The following is a 19922-nucleotide window of genomic DNA, read 5'->3' as shown; positions in this document are numbered from 1 at the left end:
ATAAGATGTATTTGGAACTACAAAAAATATCAGGACAGAAATAGGCAAACAAAACATTTTTTAAAATTATATACCCTTTCGCAAATTAAGATGATGCACAGTAAAAATTGTTTTTGATTTGACAAATCATTTACAGAAAGAAATAGCGTGGGAAGAGAAAAAATAATGCATTGTTACTGTACAATTAGTTTTTAATTACCCCTCCAACCCTCCGACAAATACAACAATGAATTAAGCATAAAATGATCAATTGTAAAAAATGCTTTAAAAGAAACGTTGTACAGATTTAGAAGATAAGTAACGAGAGAAACATACTGCCCATTTGAACAATTCCTAATTTATACACTTGGTAAGAAATAAAATTGGAGCCTCCAACTTTATTTCGAATTTTCAAAGACTTATCTAATTTGCAACGACTCTAGAACAATTAAAATTATTTAACGCTCTTCATTTGTTCTTTCCATTCTGATACTTTAGTACTTGATTATAAATTTTTACACTACTGTTCTAACTTTGTAAGATACAGCTATTTTAAATTTAAAAAAAATTAGAGATTTCTCATGGCAACAACTTCTCTTCAGTTGCAAGTGGGACAGAAAACGAAAAGGAATAGAGGTAGTGTATTTTTTCCATGCTAAGCAGATTGACAATATGCAGAAGAAGTAAGATAAAAGCAAGCAACACCAAAAGAATTTCCAAAATATACTGCTTTCAGAATTAAGCAAGATATGAAGCATGTGAATCACAAAAAATTGTAATATGTTTCAGAAACGTAAGAACCATGGTTTTTACATATTTGGTGCAGGATAAAGTAAGGAGCTGAATTTGAAATATATATTGGCATTTCTTCTCCCTACCTCCTCCCATTTGTGGTTTGTAGCCACACTTTAAATTTTCAAGGTTTTCAAGCATTAGAAAGTGAAATTTATTTTTCAAGTACTTTTTTTTTAGAACGAATCATTCTAATTTCCGGGAGTTGGGGGGCCCTAGCAAGGAGGGGGCCCTAAGCTATAGCTTGCTTAGCTTGTACGTAAATCCAGGCCTGATAATGCGACATTTTTGGCAGGCCCGTCATTTGGGGGGTCTAGGGGGTGCAGCTGCCAATGTAACTTTTGGAAATTAATGTATTTACGTGTAAGTGGGCAAGGGGTTTGCTGTTTTTTGGCAAAATTCTCATTGAGTATACGTTTACATTGAGATTGCCTCCCTCCCCCCGGAAATAATTACAAATGACGGACCTGATTTTAGGGAATTTTAAAAGTGGGTATTGTGATTATAGTTTGGAAATTACATAATCTGACCATATTATGTGACCTGTTCCTATGGTCTTATGGTGTTTCCCAAAAGTTATGAATAAAAGTCGATGTGATTTTGTGATGTGTATTTTGATGATGGTGTGTTTTGTCTGTATTGCGTAGTTTTTTTAGTGCTATTTTATTTATTATTGCAGACTTACGGTTTGGACAGGCAGACTTCTGATTCGGCTAACACAGCTACAGCCTACTTGTGCGGTGTGAAAGCTAACTGTGGAACCCTTGGGGTTGACGGACGCGTCAAGTATCAGGATTGTTCATCCTCTCTCGACAATTCCACCCATGTTGATTCCGTTTTAAGCTGGGCACAAGAGGCAGGTAAATACAATTTCTGCATAGCGTTTTAAGAGGGAAAAGCAGTTTAGACGGGTTAAAAAATCTACTTTTTTTTTAATGTTATAAAATGTTAGTAAAACTATTCGAGAATATTTTGCCAAAATTTCAGTGAAAAATTCAGATTAGTTCCGGTGCTATGAGCACTTAACTTACTGTGGAGATTCGAAAACGGTCACAGCATTTTTTTTCAAACGCGTTTTTCTCGAAACAACTTTTTTCGACTAGTGGGCATGCTAGCTCAAAGATTTATTGATCAATCGTTCTGAAAATTGGTTTGAATATTCTTTATTCAATTGTACTCTATATGAACCTAACTCTGGGATGATATTATTAATAAATATTTTTTAATGCAAAAAATGTGAAAATAAAATGGTAGAAAAACATTACACTGTAATCAAATATCTCAAAAACATGCAACTTTCAGCTTTTTTGACCACAAGTTCATACTAGTCGACCCGTGCGGAACTCCACACTGTGCTTCGAATCGTTTCATGTGGCATTTCACTCTTTATAAATTTCAAAGAAAGAACATTATGAAAAATAATCGAAAAAAAGTAAACGGATTCAAGTAAACGGAAAAAAGTAAACGCACACAAAAGAAGGCATGTAATTTGAAGACATCAGCAACAAAACCTCGTTAAATACAATGTTGTGATAATGTAATCATCGCTCACTTTTTGGTTACACGTATTTTCAATGCAAACATAAATATCATTAAAAGTGTGACTGAGTGACTCGTGAAAAAACAGGAATTGTGCATGTGAAAAAACTGGTTTTGGCAAATACAATTCTGCCTGTGTGAGTCTCTGACGGGGAAAAAACAAACAAACATTAAAGAGATATTTATTGGCACGGATTCAAACTGGCGCCATTCTGATTATCAGCACGACACTCCAACCAACCGAGCAATTGCGCTTTCGTTTTCGAATGCTATTCATTGAAGCAATGTGTAATAAAAAACAGCAAAAAAAAGCTTTAAAAAAAAAGACCATGCGTCTATGTTTTGTCATTAGTCAGCATGATACGCTTTAAAATTAATCGTAAAACATTGATTTTGATTAAGGAATGAGGAAGATCTCGCGTAGCTAATTGAAAAAAAAAAAAAAAAAAAACCTTAAGAAATAATAAATTAGAAGTGTTTTTAGTTTTGAAAATTGATACAATTTCCCATATCAGGCTGTTTTAACCGTTACGGCTTGAATGCCAACACATGTTTTTCTTTTAACCGAACACTTAAAATTCGAAACCAAAACCAGTTGAAGAGAGTCCTTTTTTTAAGCGTAATTTTTCGAACGTAGACAAAATGCATTTTTTTTCAGCCGAAAGCAGAGGAGTAGAAAATTATTTCTTACTTATGAAATTGATGGTAATTTTAATGTTTTACGTCGTATTCGAATAAATAGTTGAAGGTTCACTGGATGAAACTCGTAATTTCAATTTGGCGTAGGACTTTTATACTTATACAAAAGAGAGAGAGAGAGGTCGAACACTGCTATTAGAAAAATCTATATTTCAGCATACAATAAAAAAGTTTTTCAGCACAAAAAAGATTCCCTTGAGGTCTAAATTTTTAAATCTAATGCTTTTTTTGTATGCTTACATTATGCTTAGATATCTGAACGGAATCAAAGCTTAAAAAAAGAAGGAACACCCTTCGATTAATAGTCAACTTATCTGAATAATAACTGTAGCCTGTATAAAGGAGTCCAAATGCCAAGGAGCATTCCCGTCGCATTTATTTTATTGCCTTACGTGTGTTATCAGTTGTATGTAATGAGTACATGTCATGCGTAATATTAATCAAAATCAGTTATAATGGCGGACAGCCCTGGCGGTCCCGAAGTTCAGCCCCGAACGCTCTACCGAAAAAAACCGACAACTAAGTCCAGTGCTTTTAAGCTTTATTTAAAAAAAAAAAAAAGAAAGAAAGAAATCAATTGTGAATTTTTTTTTCGCCGAAAGCGACACAAAAAAATTGGAAACTTGTATTAGAATTTTGCTTTAAAAAAATATGCACAAGAGCTACAGGATACATCAAGGTTTTGCAACAGCAAGGGGCGTTCCCGAAAAATTGATTTTTTAGACCATAGGTCTATTTTCGTCATTAGCCGGCCCGGTAAGTTTTAAAATGGGGGGGGGGGGGGGATTTTTGAAGAAATAAGAAAGATCTCGCATACCGACAGAAAAATAATCCACAGAAATGATATACAGGGTGTTCCGTTTTAACCTGCAAGACCTTTGTTTTCGCAACCGTTAGTCCTAGATGTATACTTTCAATTGCAAAAATGTTTTAAATCAGATGCAGAGTTAAGATATTGAAAGTTTGAAGTGAAAATAAAATTGAATCAAAAAATGCAAAATTTAATTTTTTATATGGGCCCCAGGTCCTCCTACTTATATTTAGAGAAATAATCTCCATTGAAATATAATTCCAACACAGAAAGTTTGACATTGGTAAGACAAATATTGACCGAGATATGAAAAGCAGCGTTTTGTGACTTAAACCACTTTACACTCGCCGTCAATAACACCTTTTGGGGGAAAGTATAGCGGTTAAAAAGTGTTTAAAATTATATGTGTGCACAGAGTGTGGTTTTTCAAATCGTTCGAGGTTTTGTAGTGTGTTTTTGCGTATAACGAGATAACATTTGCATTCATTTTTGAATGGTAGTGAAAAATATAAATACTTGGTTTTACTTACTTTGACGACCTGTCATTCTTCCGAAAGGGCGATAAGTTCCAATCTCATCTTCTGTATGGTCCCGAAAAACTTAGAACTGGAATATCTCCTTGAGTTTTGGCCGCACAAATGTCAAATTTTTTGTGTCAATAATAGTTTTCAGCGGAGATTATTTCCCTAAACATTAGTTAGGGGACCTAAGGCCCGTATAATAAGTTAAATTTTGAATTTTTAAACTCTTTTATATTTTTGCTACAAACTTTCCATATCTTAACTCTGCATCTGATTTTGAACATTTTTGCAAGTGGAAGTATACGTCTAAGGACTAACGGTTGCGAAAATAAAGGTCTTGCAGGTTAAAACGGAACACCCTGTATAAGATAAGATATTGAAGAGAAGTGTTTTTATTTTTGAAAATTTATACAATTTGTCATCGCAGGCTGCTTGAACCGTTATGGTTATGATGGCAGCACGTGTTCATCATTTAACCGAACGGCTAAAATACAAAATCGGTTAAACTAAGTTTGTTTTTTAAGCGTAGCTTTTCGAATGTAGTAAAAATATGACTGGCTGCTTGCCGAAAGAAGAAAAAAAAAATAATTTACCCATCAAGTTGTTCGGGGGGCACGGCAGTGCCCCCGTCAAGTCGAGCGCGAAGCAAACACTGCCGTACCATCCTTTACTGGAACCATTTCGCCGCATTTTCAGGCCCCTATTTGAGAACCTTCTAGTGAGACCAGAACGCAGAAATTTTCGTCATCCAGTAAGCTATAATCACATACTTAAAATCCGAAATTTCAAGTCTGCAGGTCATTTAGTTCCGAAGTTAAGCGAAAGCAAAGTTTCGCATTTATGACACTCACTCACTCACTCACTCATGATCATCAAAATAGAACTAGTACTTCCCATAAACTCAGAGAGGTGAAATTCGGTACAGAGTTAGGGTTTAATGGCCACATAAAGGGAAAACTATAAAAACTAGACTAATCGAAGATCTGGAGTGACCCTGATTAGAAAACACAAGAGCCCAACGAAACTATTAGAGATCGACTTACCGACTTTACAAAAAATATTCAACTTGGTGGGCCGCTTCATTTGATGGCAAAAATCGAAAGTCTGAAGTATCTAATGAAGAACCCTCAGATGGTGTCAGCTGTATTAGAGATATGGTAATACCCCCTTCTACTATTGGTACATAAAAAATCGACTGTCATTGCAAAAGTCCAGCGTAGTGGAACACATCTTCTAATTTAATCTAGCCTAACTTTAGTCTACTCGAACATTACACAAATTAAATGTTTCTACAAAAAGAAGTGAAATCCCACCAAAAACATTCTGTAAAAAACTAGCCAAGTCTCGATGGAGCTGCTTGTTTATCTCTAAAAAGTTATGAAATCTAGACAAAGTCATGACAAGTCTAAGGTTCCTTACTGCGGTTTCTTTATTATTATAGTTAATGTTGTGTGACTTGGCCGTTAAAGGGTACACAAGGGTACAAAACCAGGTGCTCCATGACACCATTGCACCAATCTGTCGCCAGAACCGCTACCCATTGACGATGGAAAATTGCCCCTTCTAAAACGTGTAAACAAAATTGACTTGTACCCAGTAACGTACAAAGAATGTTTAACGGCCAAGTCATACAACATTAACTACAATAATAAATAAATCGCAGTAAGGAACCTTAGACTTGTCATGACTTTGTCTAGATTTCATTACTTTTTAGAGATAAACAAAGCAGCTCCATCGAGACTTGGCTAGTTTTTTACAGAATGTTTTTGGTGGGATAGTAATTTTAATGTTTTACTTCGTATTCCAATAAATATTCATAGGTTAACTAAATGAAAAGCGTAATTTCAATTTGGGGTAGTAATGTTTTATTTGTACAAAGGTCAAAAACTGTCATTAGAGAAGAATCTACTTACGTACAGTATACGATTTTTTTTTCTGAACAAAAAAACATTCCATTGCAGTCTGAAATCTTAAACCTGATACTTATATTTTTGCTTACATTCTGCTTTAGTTTTCTGACCGGAGCCAAAGAACTTACATGTAAGAATCACTTTAGCTACACGTTGCATCAAGTTTTCGTAACAGCAAGGAGCGTTTCTTTCCCAATTATTTTATTTCCTCACTTGTGTTATTTACTGTATTTTAAGTGTTCATGTAATGCGTGATATTTGTCTAATTTTTAGATGCAGATCGTCTAGGCTGGGCCCGAATAGTCGTTCTTCTGGTTACCAGTCGAACGCTCTGCCGACCGAGCTATTCAGCTCTGTCGGTCACAGCGCAAGTTAAACTTATAAATTTAACCGAAAACCTCAGTACGGTGCTTTAAAACAGGTTTTTTTTTGACAGAAAAAACAATTTTAAGACCGTGGGTTTACTTTTCGTCATTAGCATGCGCGATAAGCTATAAAATAAAGGATAAATCAAAGAAATCGATCGAGAAATGAGGAAGATTTCGCGTAGCGAAAAAAAAAAAAAAAACAGGCCACAGAAATAATATATAAGGATTCTTAGAAAATATGTTGTTTACGAGAAAGAAAAATTGTAAAAATTACAGATAAAACTTGTGGCTTCGGTTATGCCCACCAGCAACAAACCCAAATGGCGACCGCTCATGGACAGCAGCATCTAACTCCACTATTTCTGGTGGAAATGCCTAGAAAAAATTACAAGGTGTACTTCAAAGGATGAATAAAATGTCCTCCAAGTAAAAAAAAAAAATCCTGATTATTTCTTCTCTGATAAAAAAAAAAATTCACAGAAAACACTGAAATTTCGGCCTTCTAAACTGGTTTTAACTCTTAAAAGTAAATTTCCAGCGTAAGTATCATAGCATTTTTGATTTGACACCGAGTTTCTTTACTCGAAAATTAATGTTGAACTCCGCTAGTTGTATGCCTATTGTGCCCTATTCATTTTAAACCTTAACAGCTGTGGCAGCCTATTAAGGTTACGTTAAGCCTTATCCTACTCTCGAAATAAATAATAATAAGAAAAATAAACAAATAAAGATGCCAACAAACCTTAGCAATATCCACATTTGATTTAATGCAGTCCTGGAAACGAAAACGTATCTTGCAATTGCGTATCAACGCAATTGTTTCTTGAAGCATTTATTTCTCATCTAGGTAAATATTATTTCCTAGGCCAAAACTAAAATGTTTTTCAAATTTCGCAAAACAGGAATAAACTAGTATGTTGTGGCCATCACGAAACTTTCTTCTATATTTTTCTTTTTTTTTTTCTGATCCTCCCCATGCTTGACGAGGAAGCAATATTCCCAACAAAAACAAAATTACACATGCAAAAACTTGACGACTATCCCAATGTCTGAATTATTGCAAAAGCAAAGCAAAGAGCGAAAATTGAAAGTTATTTTAAAAGCCTTGCTTGAATTAATTACAAATATTTTATTTGTTAACAAACATAAGATGGCAACAGTTAAAAATTTTAAATCATTGAGATAATATTTCCTATCATTTCCATACAATTAAAATCACGAGAAATACGCAGACGACAATCTATTACGATTTATCTTTCTTATTGTTGCATTAATAAAAATATTTTTATTCGCAAAAAAAAAAAAAAAAAAAAAAAAAAAATCAACACCTCTTGGAGCGATCGGCGTCAAAATTGAACCAAAGCCTGTTTACATATGGGTTCACATATATTCCAAATTTCAACCAGAACGTAGCATTACTTCTTGAGATAGGGCACTCAAAATGGAAAAAAAGAACGGGTGATTGCGCTATCCCCTTTTTAGCTGTTGACACCAAAATAAAATCAGCTCTTATACCCACTAAGGGCCACTTGCCGATAAATTTTTCTTTCATTCCGTTCATTATTTCTTGAGATACAGCAGTCACAATTGACGACAAAAAACGTTCTATAGCTCAACCCCCGTTTGAGTTATTGACACCAAAATTGAATCAGCACCTGTTCCTGTTAATACCAACATATGGACCAAATTTTGTTTGATTCCGCCAGTTACTTCCTGAGGAATAGCAAGCACGCGTAACTCGAAAAACGTCCCATTGCTCCACCCCCCTTGGAGGAATTCGCGCCAAAAACTAATGGGCACAAGTTCACATAGGGGCACATATGTGTACTAAATTTCGTTCGATTTCATGCGGTAGTTTTTGTTGTAGAGCGGCCACAAAAAACTAGTCACACACAGACGTGACACACATACATACACACACACATACACACACACACACACACAGACAGACAGACATTTTCCAAAAATGGTCGAAATGGACTCAGCACACCTCAAAACGTTCGAATCCGTCAAAATTCGAAATTCGAAAATTTGCACGAATCCAATACTTTCTTCTATATATTAGATATAGAAGAAAGTAAAAATGGAAACAGCAATAGCTAGGACCATGACTCTATATTAAAGGGGTTGGAAGTAAAGTTTAAGAAAGTTAGTCGTAACTGGAGTTCCCAGCAGGCCCGTCATTTCGAATTTTACCAGGGGTGGGGGAGCAAAAGAGGTGTATATTCAATCTAAACTTATTCGGAAAGCAGTAAAACCACGTTCTCTTATACGTAAAAAATAATAAATTTTCAAAACCTGCCGTAGTGGGACGGGGGGGGGGGGGAGGGGCGGGGTCATTACGCTTACCCCCATAAATTTCGGACCTGGTTGCCCAGAAATCCCGATTTTATCAGGATTGTCTTGACTTCAAGAATCTTTTAAGAAATTTTGAAAATATTCTGATTTAGTTCTGAAATTAGTTGTTATCTTGATTTGTGCTGAACTTTTGGACAATTTTAAGATAATCAAGTCAAAAGCGCTATTTTTGATCCATGCCATGGAACCTTTTATTAATGTCTGCTATTAAATGTAATGATTTACATATTATCTCTGGTGCTTAGCGAAAGACTTTCAAAAAGTTTTAGATCGCTTGGTATTCCACTAACACTCGTTGTTTTTAACCATTAATGATTCTAACGCAGCGCAATCGCAACCCAATGGTGTCTTGTGACCAGCCTCGTCAGAAGTTCACTGAAAATGGGAAAGTGATATTGGTGCTGAGATGAGCCAATACAATCTAGAGTTACCTCGTATATGATATTGGTAGAGTTTGATTACCATTACAATGCTACTTCGAAGGTAAACCAACGCAACTCAATTCGGCGTCAATAAGATTCTCGTTTCATTTAACTCCCAAAACCAACATTCTGAAAGTAAGGTCTCATCTTACTGGTGCCGAAGTTACCCTTTCTGTGATCTATCGATGTAATTTTTTTGTATATAATTTTCTATCTTTTACACAGGCAAGTGGACAGGATTGATCACTACAACTCGAGTGACTCATGCGACTCCTGCCGGATTGTACTCACATTCAGCTAGTAGAGAGTGGGAAGGGGCCTGCCCTGACTCCAGGTGTCCCGATATCGCAAAGCAGTTGATCCAGCATTCTCCAGGCAAAGATATCAGAGTGAGTATATAAACAAGAATTTGGAAAAGGAAAGAACTTTAGGAAGGTAAAAAAGGTGGGCAGTTGTACACAGAACTGGAAAATTGTTAAAATTTGATTCATGATAGAGAAATTCGAAAAATAAATTGAGCAAATAGCATTTAAGGACTTCATTTTTATTGAGCTCATTCGAGGCTGATACGATAAGAAAATTCCCTATGTTTAGGGATTAGTGAATCGCATGTTGCTGTATAAGCAGATGCTACTGAAAATCCCTACTCTAGGCTTCAAACTTATTCATTGAATTTCATTTGTATACGTGCCATAAGACTCACAAAATTTTTTGTTCCTGGACGACATAGGCTTCAAGAAATATCCTCGAAAACAATTTGAAGGCTCATTAGTCGCTTACTGCTAGGGACTTGACATCGGTGGCAACTTTTTGTTTCTGTATATTGAAGTCTATGTTCGTTGAACATCGACGGTTTATTCTCAAAGCTTTTGTGTTATCTATGTTTTATTTTTGAGTAAAAAATTGCCGTCATTACCAAAAAACAAAAACAATTATTCCCTATTTCTGGACAGGTTATCATGGGTGGAGGGCTGCGTAACTTTCTGCCCTCGGGCAGCGAGTATCGTGGTGCAGAAGGCAAAAGAAACGATTCGCTCAACCTGTTAAATGAATGGCTGGATGACAAATCTGCAAAGAGGGGCAAAGCCGTCTTCACTGCTAAGGAACTGCTGACTCTTGATACAACAAATGTTGACTACTTAATCGGTAAGTATATTGCAGTATTTTTGTCATTATGATATGGGAAGTTTCGAAGTAGAGAACACGGTATTACCAAAAGTAGGGGCTGTTCTATCAATCAACAAAAGATTCCTCCTTCACTTCTTCAATCATAACGAAATTAGTTTCAATAATCCTGAGTTCGCATAGTGTTTAGAAACGCCACATTTTGTAATAACTCTACCATCAATGCACCAGAAGGACCATATTGCTTTCCAAGGAATTTACTTAGCTAGAAGATAGTTGTATACGATTATTGGTGGACGAATCCTAAAAAAATGCAGCGTGGCTTAAGAATGTACGAACTCTGGATTTTTGAAACTAATATGTTTTTGATTTAAGTAAGAATTGATTGGCAACTAGATGTTGTTGATTGATAGATCACACAGAAATATCCGAACACTGTTTCATTAAATTCGTAACCCCCAGTTTCAATGTTTACGTACAGCAGTATTCAAATGGAACAGCTAATTTGGGACAAAATTATCGGCCTAAACGCAATTTTAGACGAAGGAAGTGTTAATTTCAATTGATTTATATTGAAATTAAAGAAAAAAGTGATATGTTAGGAGTAATGGCTGGTTTCTGCAGTCTAAATTGATAGTTTAAGTGTAATTGATTGTAAAATTGATAGCAGTAAGTCTTCTGAAGTAGAATTACCTCTAAAATAAATTGCGATTTAAATAATAATTATAGAATATTGTGTATTGATTTTGATGTGTGAGAAAATGCATTCTCTTGCTTTAGGTCTTTTCCATGCTGACCATTTGCCATATGTTCTTGATCGACCCACTCTGCCCGACCCGACACAGTACCCGTCTTTAGCTGAAATGACTGCTGCTGGGATCGAAGTGCTCAGGAAAAACGATGAAGGATACTTCCTTCTCGTCGAAGGCAAGTGCTTTCAAATTTCCATTTCGCAATATCACTAGTTTATATATTTCTGGTTGACACTTATGATACCGCAGAATTATATATGTTTCGCCATATGTTCAAATGGCCGTATGGGTCAAGATGTGTTGCATTAACAGTAAGTTAGCAGCTACGTCAGTCGTCGATGTGACTGACCGCGGGTGGTTACTGAAAGTATAAATGCGATATGAAACTAATAAAATAATAGTTTAAAACACTAAAAAAACACGCTTTCGCAGCAAAATGAACTAAAAAGTGAAAAATAATCTTTGGATGATAGTAGTTGACCAATCACTTAATTTTTAGTGTAATACAAAAAATTGTGGGGTGCTGTCTATTTACATTTTTGCATGGACAACAAATCGAAGAAATTCAAGACAACTGATAAGAAGCCCCCCACGCTTTTTTGTATTACATTAAAATTAAGTGATTGGTCAACTACTATCATCCAAAGATTATTTTTCACTTTGTAGTTCATTTTGCTACGAAAGCGTGTTTTTTTTTTTAGTTTTTTAAACTATTATTTTGTTTTCTTCTTTTAATTTAACTTGTTTTACGAAAAAATATTCATTTCAACACTGTTCAAAATCTTTCATATTCATGAAATTTGCCCAAAAATAGCGACTAAAGGTCTCAGGTGGCATTCGAAACGTGGTTTCTCGGAACTCCAAAAAGAGCAACTGTACCCCTTTAATAAGTGTAATGGCCGAGCTATAAAAACATTCAACTTCCCTGAAAAATTGCCTGTGGAGTAATTGTTTAATCCAGCTAATCCATCTCAGTCATCGATGTATGTGTGCGGAAATCATATCTACATTACTTTGAAAATTTAGGATGCATTTGAATAAAAGTTTTGTTCAACAATGGTCTGATCAGCAATGAATTTCCAATTGAAGGCTCACCTAAATTTTGACATGAAATTAGTTGAAAACAATGATATTTCATGTTCTAATTACCTTGGAACATTGGAACAAGTTTTGTCTGATGCAGAAAAATTAAAGGTTTTTGTAGATATATGAAAATAATTTTTGCGAGTATTTTTCAATGTATTTTTAAATTTTTTTCCTTTTTCACATTGTTGGATTTATGCCAAAATATTGATTAAAATTGGAGGAAACTAACAATTAAAAGAGTTAATTAATTTGATTATAGAATATTGCATTGTCATCGGGTCTGAGGTCGCGTGCCAAACTTCAAAAGAATCCGATCGCAGGAAGTGGGCCAAATTTGAGCTGCAAGATTCCGTTACAAGATACATACATACATACAGTTAAAGCTAATAAAAGCGTGTTAAAAAGATAACATTGTTGGTAAATTCAGAAGCATATCGCCATTAAGTTACGAAAACTGAATGAATTTTGTTGAAAAAGATTAACGAAACGAAAAAAAAAAAAAAAAATGAATTTTGACATTTTGAATTTGAATTATGCATTTCGCAATTACGAGTTGCGATAGGACCCAACTATGTTTCTAGAAACGGCTACTGTCCCCCCAAGCTTGCCCCTCCTCCTGGGCAGTTACTTAGTACAGTTGTGTAAGTAGGCATGTGTGTGTGTAGGCGTGCGTGCGTGCATAGACCTGTGTGTGGGTGTGTGCGTATGTGTAGGCATGTGTGTGTATGTGTGTGAGCATGCGTGGGTGTAGGATATGGACGCCCCTGGAGAAGCGGATTCCGGGGACAGTGCTCAGCACCAGACGAGCAGCACCTGCTGACGCCTCTAGTCCAAGCTGAAAAAGGAACCAAACATCAAGGACGGTCAAATGAAAACAATAAGCAAAAAAAGCAATGTTTTGAAATTTTACACGTGTTCTTGCCGGCGAGAATGATTTTATTTGAGGTCCAACCCTCGGGCAGAAAAGGGGTGGGCACCACTGGTTTAGAGCTAACGCTCGCTAGTGAATTACATAGCGATCTATAAGCAACGCGCGTTGATTTCAACGCAGCTTCAAAGCAAATGATTTGGAACGTCAATTGCTAACTTAGTGCAAATCTCTCTTTATTTTACTACCACGTATTGGAGCTGCATTGAAATCCAACCTGCACTGCATGTGGACGGGCTTTTAAATTCTGAAAAAGCCTCTAAAATCTGAAAAATATTGCTTGAAATATGGATCTATTTGTATTCTAGGTGGCAGCATCGATCTTGCCCATCACATGAACTGGGCAATGAAATCTTTAGAAGAGGGATATCAGTTCGACAAGGCCATTCAAACTGCACTCAACATGACCGATTCCAAAGACACTTTGATAATAGTCACTGCTGACCACTCGCACACCTTTACCATAGGAGGGGATTATCCAATCAGAGGATCCAATGTTCTAGGTAAGTGTGAACGCCATTTTATATCTCAATAACTCACTTGTGCCATTTGGCTTTGCTACGTGACTGGATTCTACTTTTTCTACTGGTAATGAATTTTTCGTCAACCTTACTTCTAATTTACGATACATTTCGTAAATAGAGTTCTAAAGATCGCGATGCAACCCGGTCGTACTTATTAATTTCTTCCTGTAAACATAAAATGTTTGGAGGGGGGGGGGGGGGAGTTGTGCGACACGGTCCTTGAAATTCAAGGAAAAATGTTCAGGGCTTGTGTGAAAAGAATACAGGAGAGTGACTCGGTTTGGAATCATTGTTTATTTTTCTAACTTTTTGATATAGGCACATTACGGACAAAATTTCACCTTTTATTCTATTAACCTTCACCACTATCATTAGATAGGTTTCCAGCTTAAAACTATAATAAAAAGTAAGACAAATTTAGTGAACTTTTGTTTTGCAGTGCCCCCTTCAGAACATAATAAGATCCTGTTCTTTACGTGCTGTATCGGTATATCAATTTTTCTTCGAGTCCTTGTAGTGTTTCTCGAGGTATTGCAGTTCGGCTTAACGAGGGAGCTATGTTCCTTAGAGCGATTGGCGCCAAAAATTATTAAGCACCAATATCCATCGGGGTCCGTGTCCGCACACTTAATTTCTTTTGATTCTATATGCATTACGTTTTGTGTTAAAATAGCCTCCAAAATCATTCATTTTCGGACACAGTTATTTTGCACACAAGGTCAAAATGTGTTAATCCATCAAAATTTAAAAATTTCCACTAGTCCAATATTTTCTTCTGTATGAATTGTTTTGGACATTGAAGGAAGTTAAGAAAAGTTGCTTTTGTGTATAAAACATCTGTAAACAAGTTTTAGTTTACATACAAAATATGCCCCCCCCCCCTCCCAGATCTATCTTATATAGGGTACTTTCATGTGAAGTTCAAAAATGCATATGCTGCAATTTTTTTTTCTTCAAAAATTCAATACAAAAAGACTAAACTGCTTTGCTTACAGGAAAAACACATCAGCTAATAGTTACTTCATATCTAAGAGTTATGGATTGTCTTTTACCGATGAAAAAATGTATTTATATCGATCTTTTCTTCACACCTTTATTCTAGGACTAGGCGGAGTGTCTGACGTCGATAATAGAACATACACCACCCTTGGTTATCACAATGGCCCTGGATACAAGATGGATTCCCGGGAACGAAATTTAACGCAAGAAGAAGCTCGTAAGTAATCGCATTAGTCAGGTGTCTTTCATTCGAATGAAAATGTCAAATGTGAGAGAATTGCATCTTTATTGCTGTGGTACGAAAAGAGAGAAGGAAAGATTCGGATAAAGGTTTTGTTGAATACAGGGGAAAAGAGGGGGTTATGTCTCTTATTATTATACTACAGAGAAGAGTCAATATACTTTAATAGTCAATATACTTTCTAAAATATATACAAATTTTTTATATAATATTTTACTTTTTTAATTTTTTAACACTGAGTTTCAGAAGTAAAACCTTCTTCAAAAATAAATAAATAAATAAATAAATAAATAAATAAATAAATAAAATAGTAGTAGTTGAAAAGGTCATTATTTTTTGAAGATTATTTTAGCTCTTATGCTCCTAAAATTGTTTATTTATACTCTTATAATATGGGTAATGTGTATCAGGGGTGATTGTATTTCGGTACTTTTGAGAAGGTTAAAATCAGAAATCCGGTATTGTTTGTTATACTTTTATCTGTACACTCGAGGTCTGATTAACGCACGGTACTGCAAAGTTTGTCCCTGGTCAGTCAAACTTTAGTCTCCTTTCCATCAAAATTTAGCTGCAACCATCTTATCGGTGATAAGTTTCACCAATGTAATGTTGCTTTGATAAACGGGTGACCACCACAAGCCCCATTATATTGGTGAAACTTATCACCATTAAGACGGTTGCAGCTAAATTTTGATAGATTCAACAAAATTTTTAGTGATAAATTGAATATTTTTAAGAGTGTTCTACAAATAAACACATTCAAAAAACTTAAAAACCAATCTATTGATGTGGAGGTTATTATGTATTAATAGAAACTGTATAACAGTTGAAACGAGCTGATGTGTGCATCATATGAATTCTTTTTACTCCAATTTAATGTCATTTCCCCATTATTGGCAATTTTAATATGATTCAACAGTTTATTCTCTAAATATCACCAACAATGGCCAAATTTAAAAAAAAAACCCAAATTTGTCGCCAAGTTGGCGAAAAAAACTTGGCGACCAAAAGATTGGCGATGTATTGCCAAGTGCCCGCCAAATTATAACACCACTTGAGTTTACATCGAAATTAACAATGATTTCCCCAAAAAAGGGGCAAAAGACCCATTTAGAAACACCCGAATGCAACCAAAAAGGAAGGTGCACAACTAGACCCTAGTAGGAGTCTACATAACAAATTTCAACTTTTTAGGACATACCGTTCTTGAGTTATGCGACATACATACGCACATACAGACGTCACGAGAAAACTCATTGTAATTAACTCGGGAATCGTCAAAATGGATATTTCGCGTGTGCATATGTTCTTAGGCACTTATCCACGTGTGGTCGAGTCGGAAATAAAACTCAACATTCATTCGGGGGTGAGTAAAATGGAAGTTAATGTCGATTTTTGAGTGAAAATTTTTTCGCGAATACAATACTTCCTTTTTTGTAAAAGGAAGTAAAAATAAGTATGGAATCTTAATATCTAATGCTCTTTTTACAGTTAACAAAGATTTCAAAATGGATACTGCCTTACCATTGAGCTACGAAACCCATGGCGCCGAGGACGTAGGCGTATATGCCCTGGGTCCGTGGGCACATCTGTTCCATGGTGTTCATGACCAATCATATATTGCCTACGTCATGGGTCACGCAGCCTGCATGGGCCCACATGTGGACCTTGCCCAGTGCAGTTCAGCGTTGTCGAATCTGATGGCTGGAGGATGGTTCACGGTGGGGAAAATGTTATTCATGACTGTCACTAGTTATGTGTTTAGTGTTTACAGACTATCTTGATGATACGAATTCTATGAATTCACTGGTAATCGTAATTATGAAACAAATCCTGCTCTGATGTGAAAGACTTGTCGACTGTCCGTCGTGATGGCACAAAAATTGCCACAAGCTGGATTTTCTATGTGTTCCTTTTTGGGCTTCATGACATTTGTTTCAGCGTATCACAGAAGAAGAAAATCTCTGAACAAGACTTATACGGCAGAATCGAGACAGTGTTTCTATGGTTGTAATGAGTACTTTTTTACTTATTGGTGTACATTTGTGGAAGTTTTTCATATTCTCTTTGTGAAAAAAAAAAAGACATTTTGATGAATTCAAAATAACAATTCGTTTTAATAAAGATATGTGTATTGAAATTATTTTTATTTAAGCCATTTATAACGATTACAAAGTATTGTCGCAGACTGCGGGAGGGGGGGGGGATCGTGACCCTCATGACCCCTCCGCTCTATGTGCCGCATAAAAAAAAACTTTTTAAAGTTTTGTAAAACATTTTCCAATAATTATCCCATAAGTGTGCGTACATTAAATAACTAAAGAGAAATATTGGTTTAAAAATGTAAAATGTTTCTGAATGAAAATAATTTTGATACATACCATGTAATGAAGCAATGTACGTAAGTCAAGGTGTACATGACTTTTATTTTGACGTATTTTTTTTTTTTTTTGATCATTTCTATCTTGAGATTTAATTAAAAATATTGTAACGGATTCGGTGCGACTTCCACTTTCTTGAAATGAAAACACAGTTCTTGATAAAAACACAGGAAATTTATTTACACTATGTACAGGAAAGATCGTCAACAACTGCTAAATTATTCATCAGCAATTAAGCAATTATCACACAACACCGTAAACTCAACGTTTGCACACGTATTTACTTCCAAATACGAAAACAACACAGCGAAATGCCTCGCTATAAACAGAGCTAATACACACTCTCAGTTCGAAATCTGAATCGAAACTCCCCTGTTTATCCATCGCTAACGGCTTATATAGACACCGAAAAGAAATTTCTCAAATATTCCACACGCTTCTGTAAAGTAGTAGACCGTTATCAAATTTTATCAATGAACAAAAAGGAAATAGGGGTCGTATACTTTAGCCATATGAAAAGGGGTTGTATATTCATTACGGGAAACTATTTACAGGTTACGTTCCTACAATAATTACTATTTACAGGATTTGTAACATTGCCCCCTTCCCAAGAACTGCACGTCCCGGGCAGTACAATCCCCAGAAAGGGTGCCAAACTTCTATCACAAGTTTACAAATGTACACATTAATTAATAACTAACAGATACAGAAAACACAATAATAACAAGAAATATTACTAAACATTAAAAGCAAAAATTATCTACAACTTTTATGTTATCAACCATGGTTGTTTACGTAATACTCATGAACTATGGCCATAGTATGGGGCTAACCGATCATAATGTACAACCCTAGGTTTTGCATTAGGTGATTTTTGGATCCTCACTACGACGTCATTTAGTCGGTTAAGGACTTTGTAGGGTCCATCCCAATGCGACTGCAATTTGGGTGACAGACCTTTCCGTCGGATGGGATTCCATAACCAAACCTTGTCGCCTTCGTTGAATTCATGTCCAGTAGCCCTTGTGTCGTATCGGGTCTTCATTTTCTCCGCCGCGATGTTGATTCGCTCTCGTGCGAAGTTATGAACGTCTTCCAACCGGGCCTGGAGATCCTGGATGTACTCTTCAGGTGATGAAGGCGCATCCGGAGGACGACCGAAGACGAGATCACAGGTAGCCGAAGCTCTCGTCCGAAGAGCATCTGAGATGGGGCATATCCGGTAGTCTCGTGGACAGCACTACGGTAGGCCAGCAGGAACAAAGGTAGCTTCTTGTCCCAATCCTGTTGATTTCTGGATACCATAAGCGAGAGATTATTCAGGATTGTGCGGTTGAATCTCTCCACCATGCCGTCCGATTGTGGGTGTAGTGGTGTTGTCCTAGTTTTCTCAATTCCGAAAATTTGACATAGGCCCTTAAACACAGCAGAGATGAAATTCCTCCCTTGATCGGAATGAATATGCAAAGGTGTTCCGTATCTCGAGATCCAATGTTGGACTAGGGTCTCTGCTACGGTGGTAGCTTCTTGATCTGGAATGGGATATGTCTCCGGCCATTTGGTGAAATAGTCGATGGAAACAAGAATGTATTTGTTCCCATCAGCAGTTCTTGGTAGAGGACCCAGGATGTCGATCCCAATTCGTTCGAAAGGAGCTCCAACGTTGTACAGATGTAGCTTCCCTCTGCTTCTCTTCTTCGGTCCTTTACGAGCAGCACAGGCGTCACAAGAATGGCACCACTTCTCCACGTCATCCTTCGCCTTGCTCCAGAAGAAACGCTCCCGAACTTTATTGAGGGTTTTCAAGACACCAAAATGTCCTCCAGTCGCACTACTATGTATTTCTTTCAGAACATCTGAAATCCTTGATCGGGGAAGTAGTAACTGCCACCTAGATGTTTTGCCGTCGTCAGATTCCCATTTTCGGTACAGTACGCCGTTCTGTAAATGGAGTGAATTCCATAAAGCCCAGTATCTTTTTGTTGCAGGACTAAAGATGGAAACGTCCTGCCAGCTAGGTCGCCGACTGTCACTCTCCATGAACTCCAAAATTGGTTTTATGTCGGGGTCTTCAAGTTGATCTTTTCGAACTTGGTCGTCACTCCATGGATCAGGTTCTGATGATGTTGGGGTCACTGTCACCTGATAGGCAGTTGGGAGAGTCGTTCCATACTGTTTCTCGATTCGGGAACAATAATTGCAGTTCTCAGGACAAGGTCTCCTTGATAAAGCGTCTGCATTACCGAGAGACAGCCCTTTTCGGTGCTTGATCTCCATGTCATATTCCTGGAGCCGCTGTATCCACCTGGCTATCTGGCTTTCTGGATTCTTGAAGTTCAAAAGCCAAGTTAACGAGGCATGATCTGTCCGAAGCAGAAATTTTCGGCCGTAGAGGTAATGATGGAAGTGTTCTACAGCTTTCACTATGGCCAGTAACTCCTTTCTGGTGACGCAGTAATTTCGCTCCGACTTTGATAAGCATTTGCT

At 36.5% G+C, this 19922-nt stretch overlaps 1 protein-coding gene across 1 annotated transcript in view; it reads left to right on the top strand.

The window, feature by feature from the left end:
• LOC129230616 (alkaline phosphatase-like) overlaps window positions 1–17075 on the top strand; it is a 74405-nt gene extending 57330 nt beyond the window's left edge. Inside the window, exons 3-9 of the mRNA XM_054865031.1 lie at window positions 1451–1631; window positions 9625–9788; window positions 10353–10545; window positions 11305–11451; window positions 13599–13793; window positions 14917–15030; window positions 16546–17075. Of these exons, the coding sequence (XP_054721006.1) occupies window positions 1451–1631; window positions 9625–9788; window positions 10353–10545; window positions 11305–11451; window positions 13599–13793; window positions 14917–15030; window positions 16546–16838 (1287 nt within the window). The 3' untranslated portion in view covers window positions 16839–17075. The remainder of the gene's footprint in view (window positions 1–1450; window positions 1632–9624; window positions 9789–10352; window positions 10546–11304; window positions 11452–13598; window positions 13794–14916; window positions 15031–16545) is intronic.
• The last annotated feature ends 2847 nt before the right edge of the window (window positions 17076–19922 follow it).

The sequence above is a fragment of the Uloborus diversus genome, chromosome 9, assembly GCF_026930045.1.
Source record: "Uloborus diversus isolate 005 chromosome 9, Udiv.v.3.1, whole genome shotgun sequence".
In the NCBI taxonomy this organism is placed as follows: Eukaryota; Metazoa; Arthropoda; class Arachnida; order Araneae; family Uloboridae; genus Uloborus; species Uloborus diversus.
The sequence above is the reverse complement of the archived record's forward strand: the minus strand, read 5'-3'. Positions and strand labels throughout refer to the sequence as shown.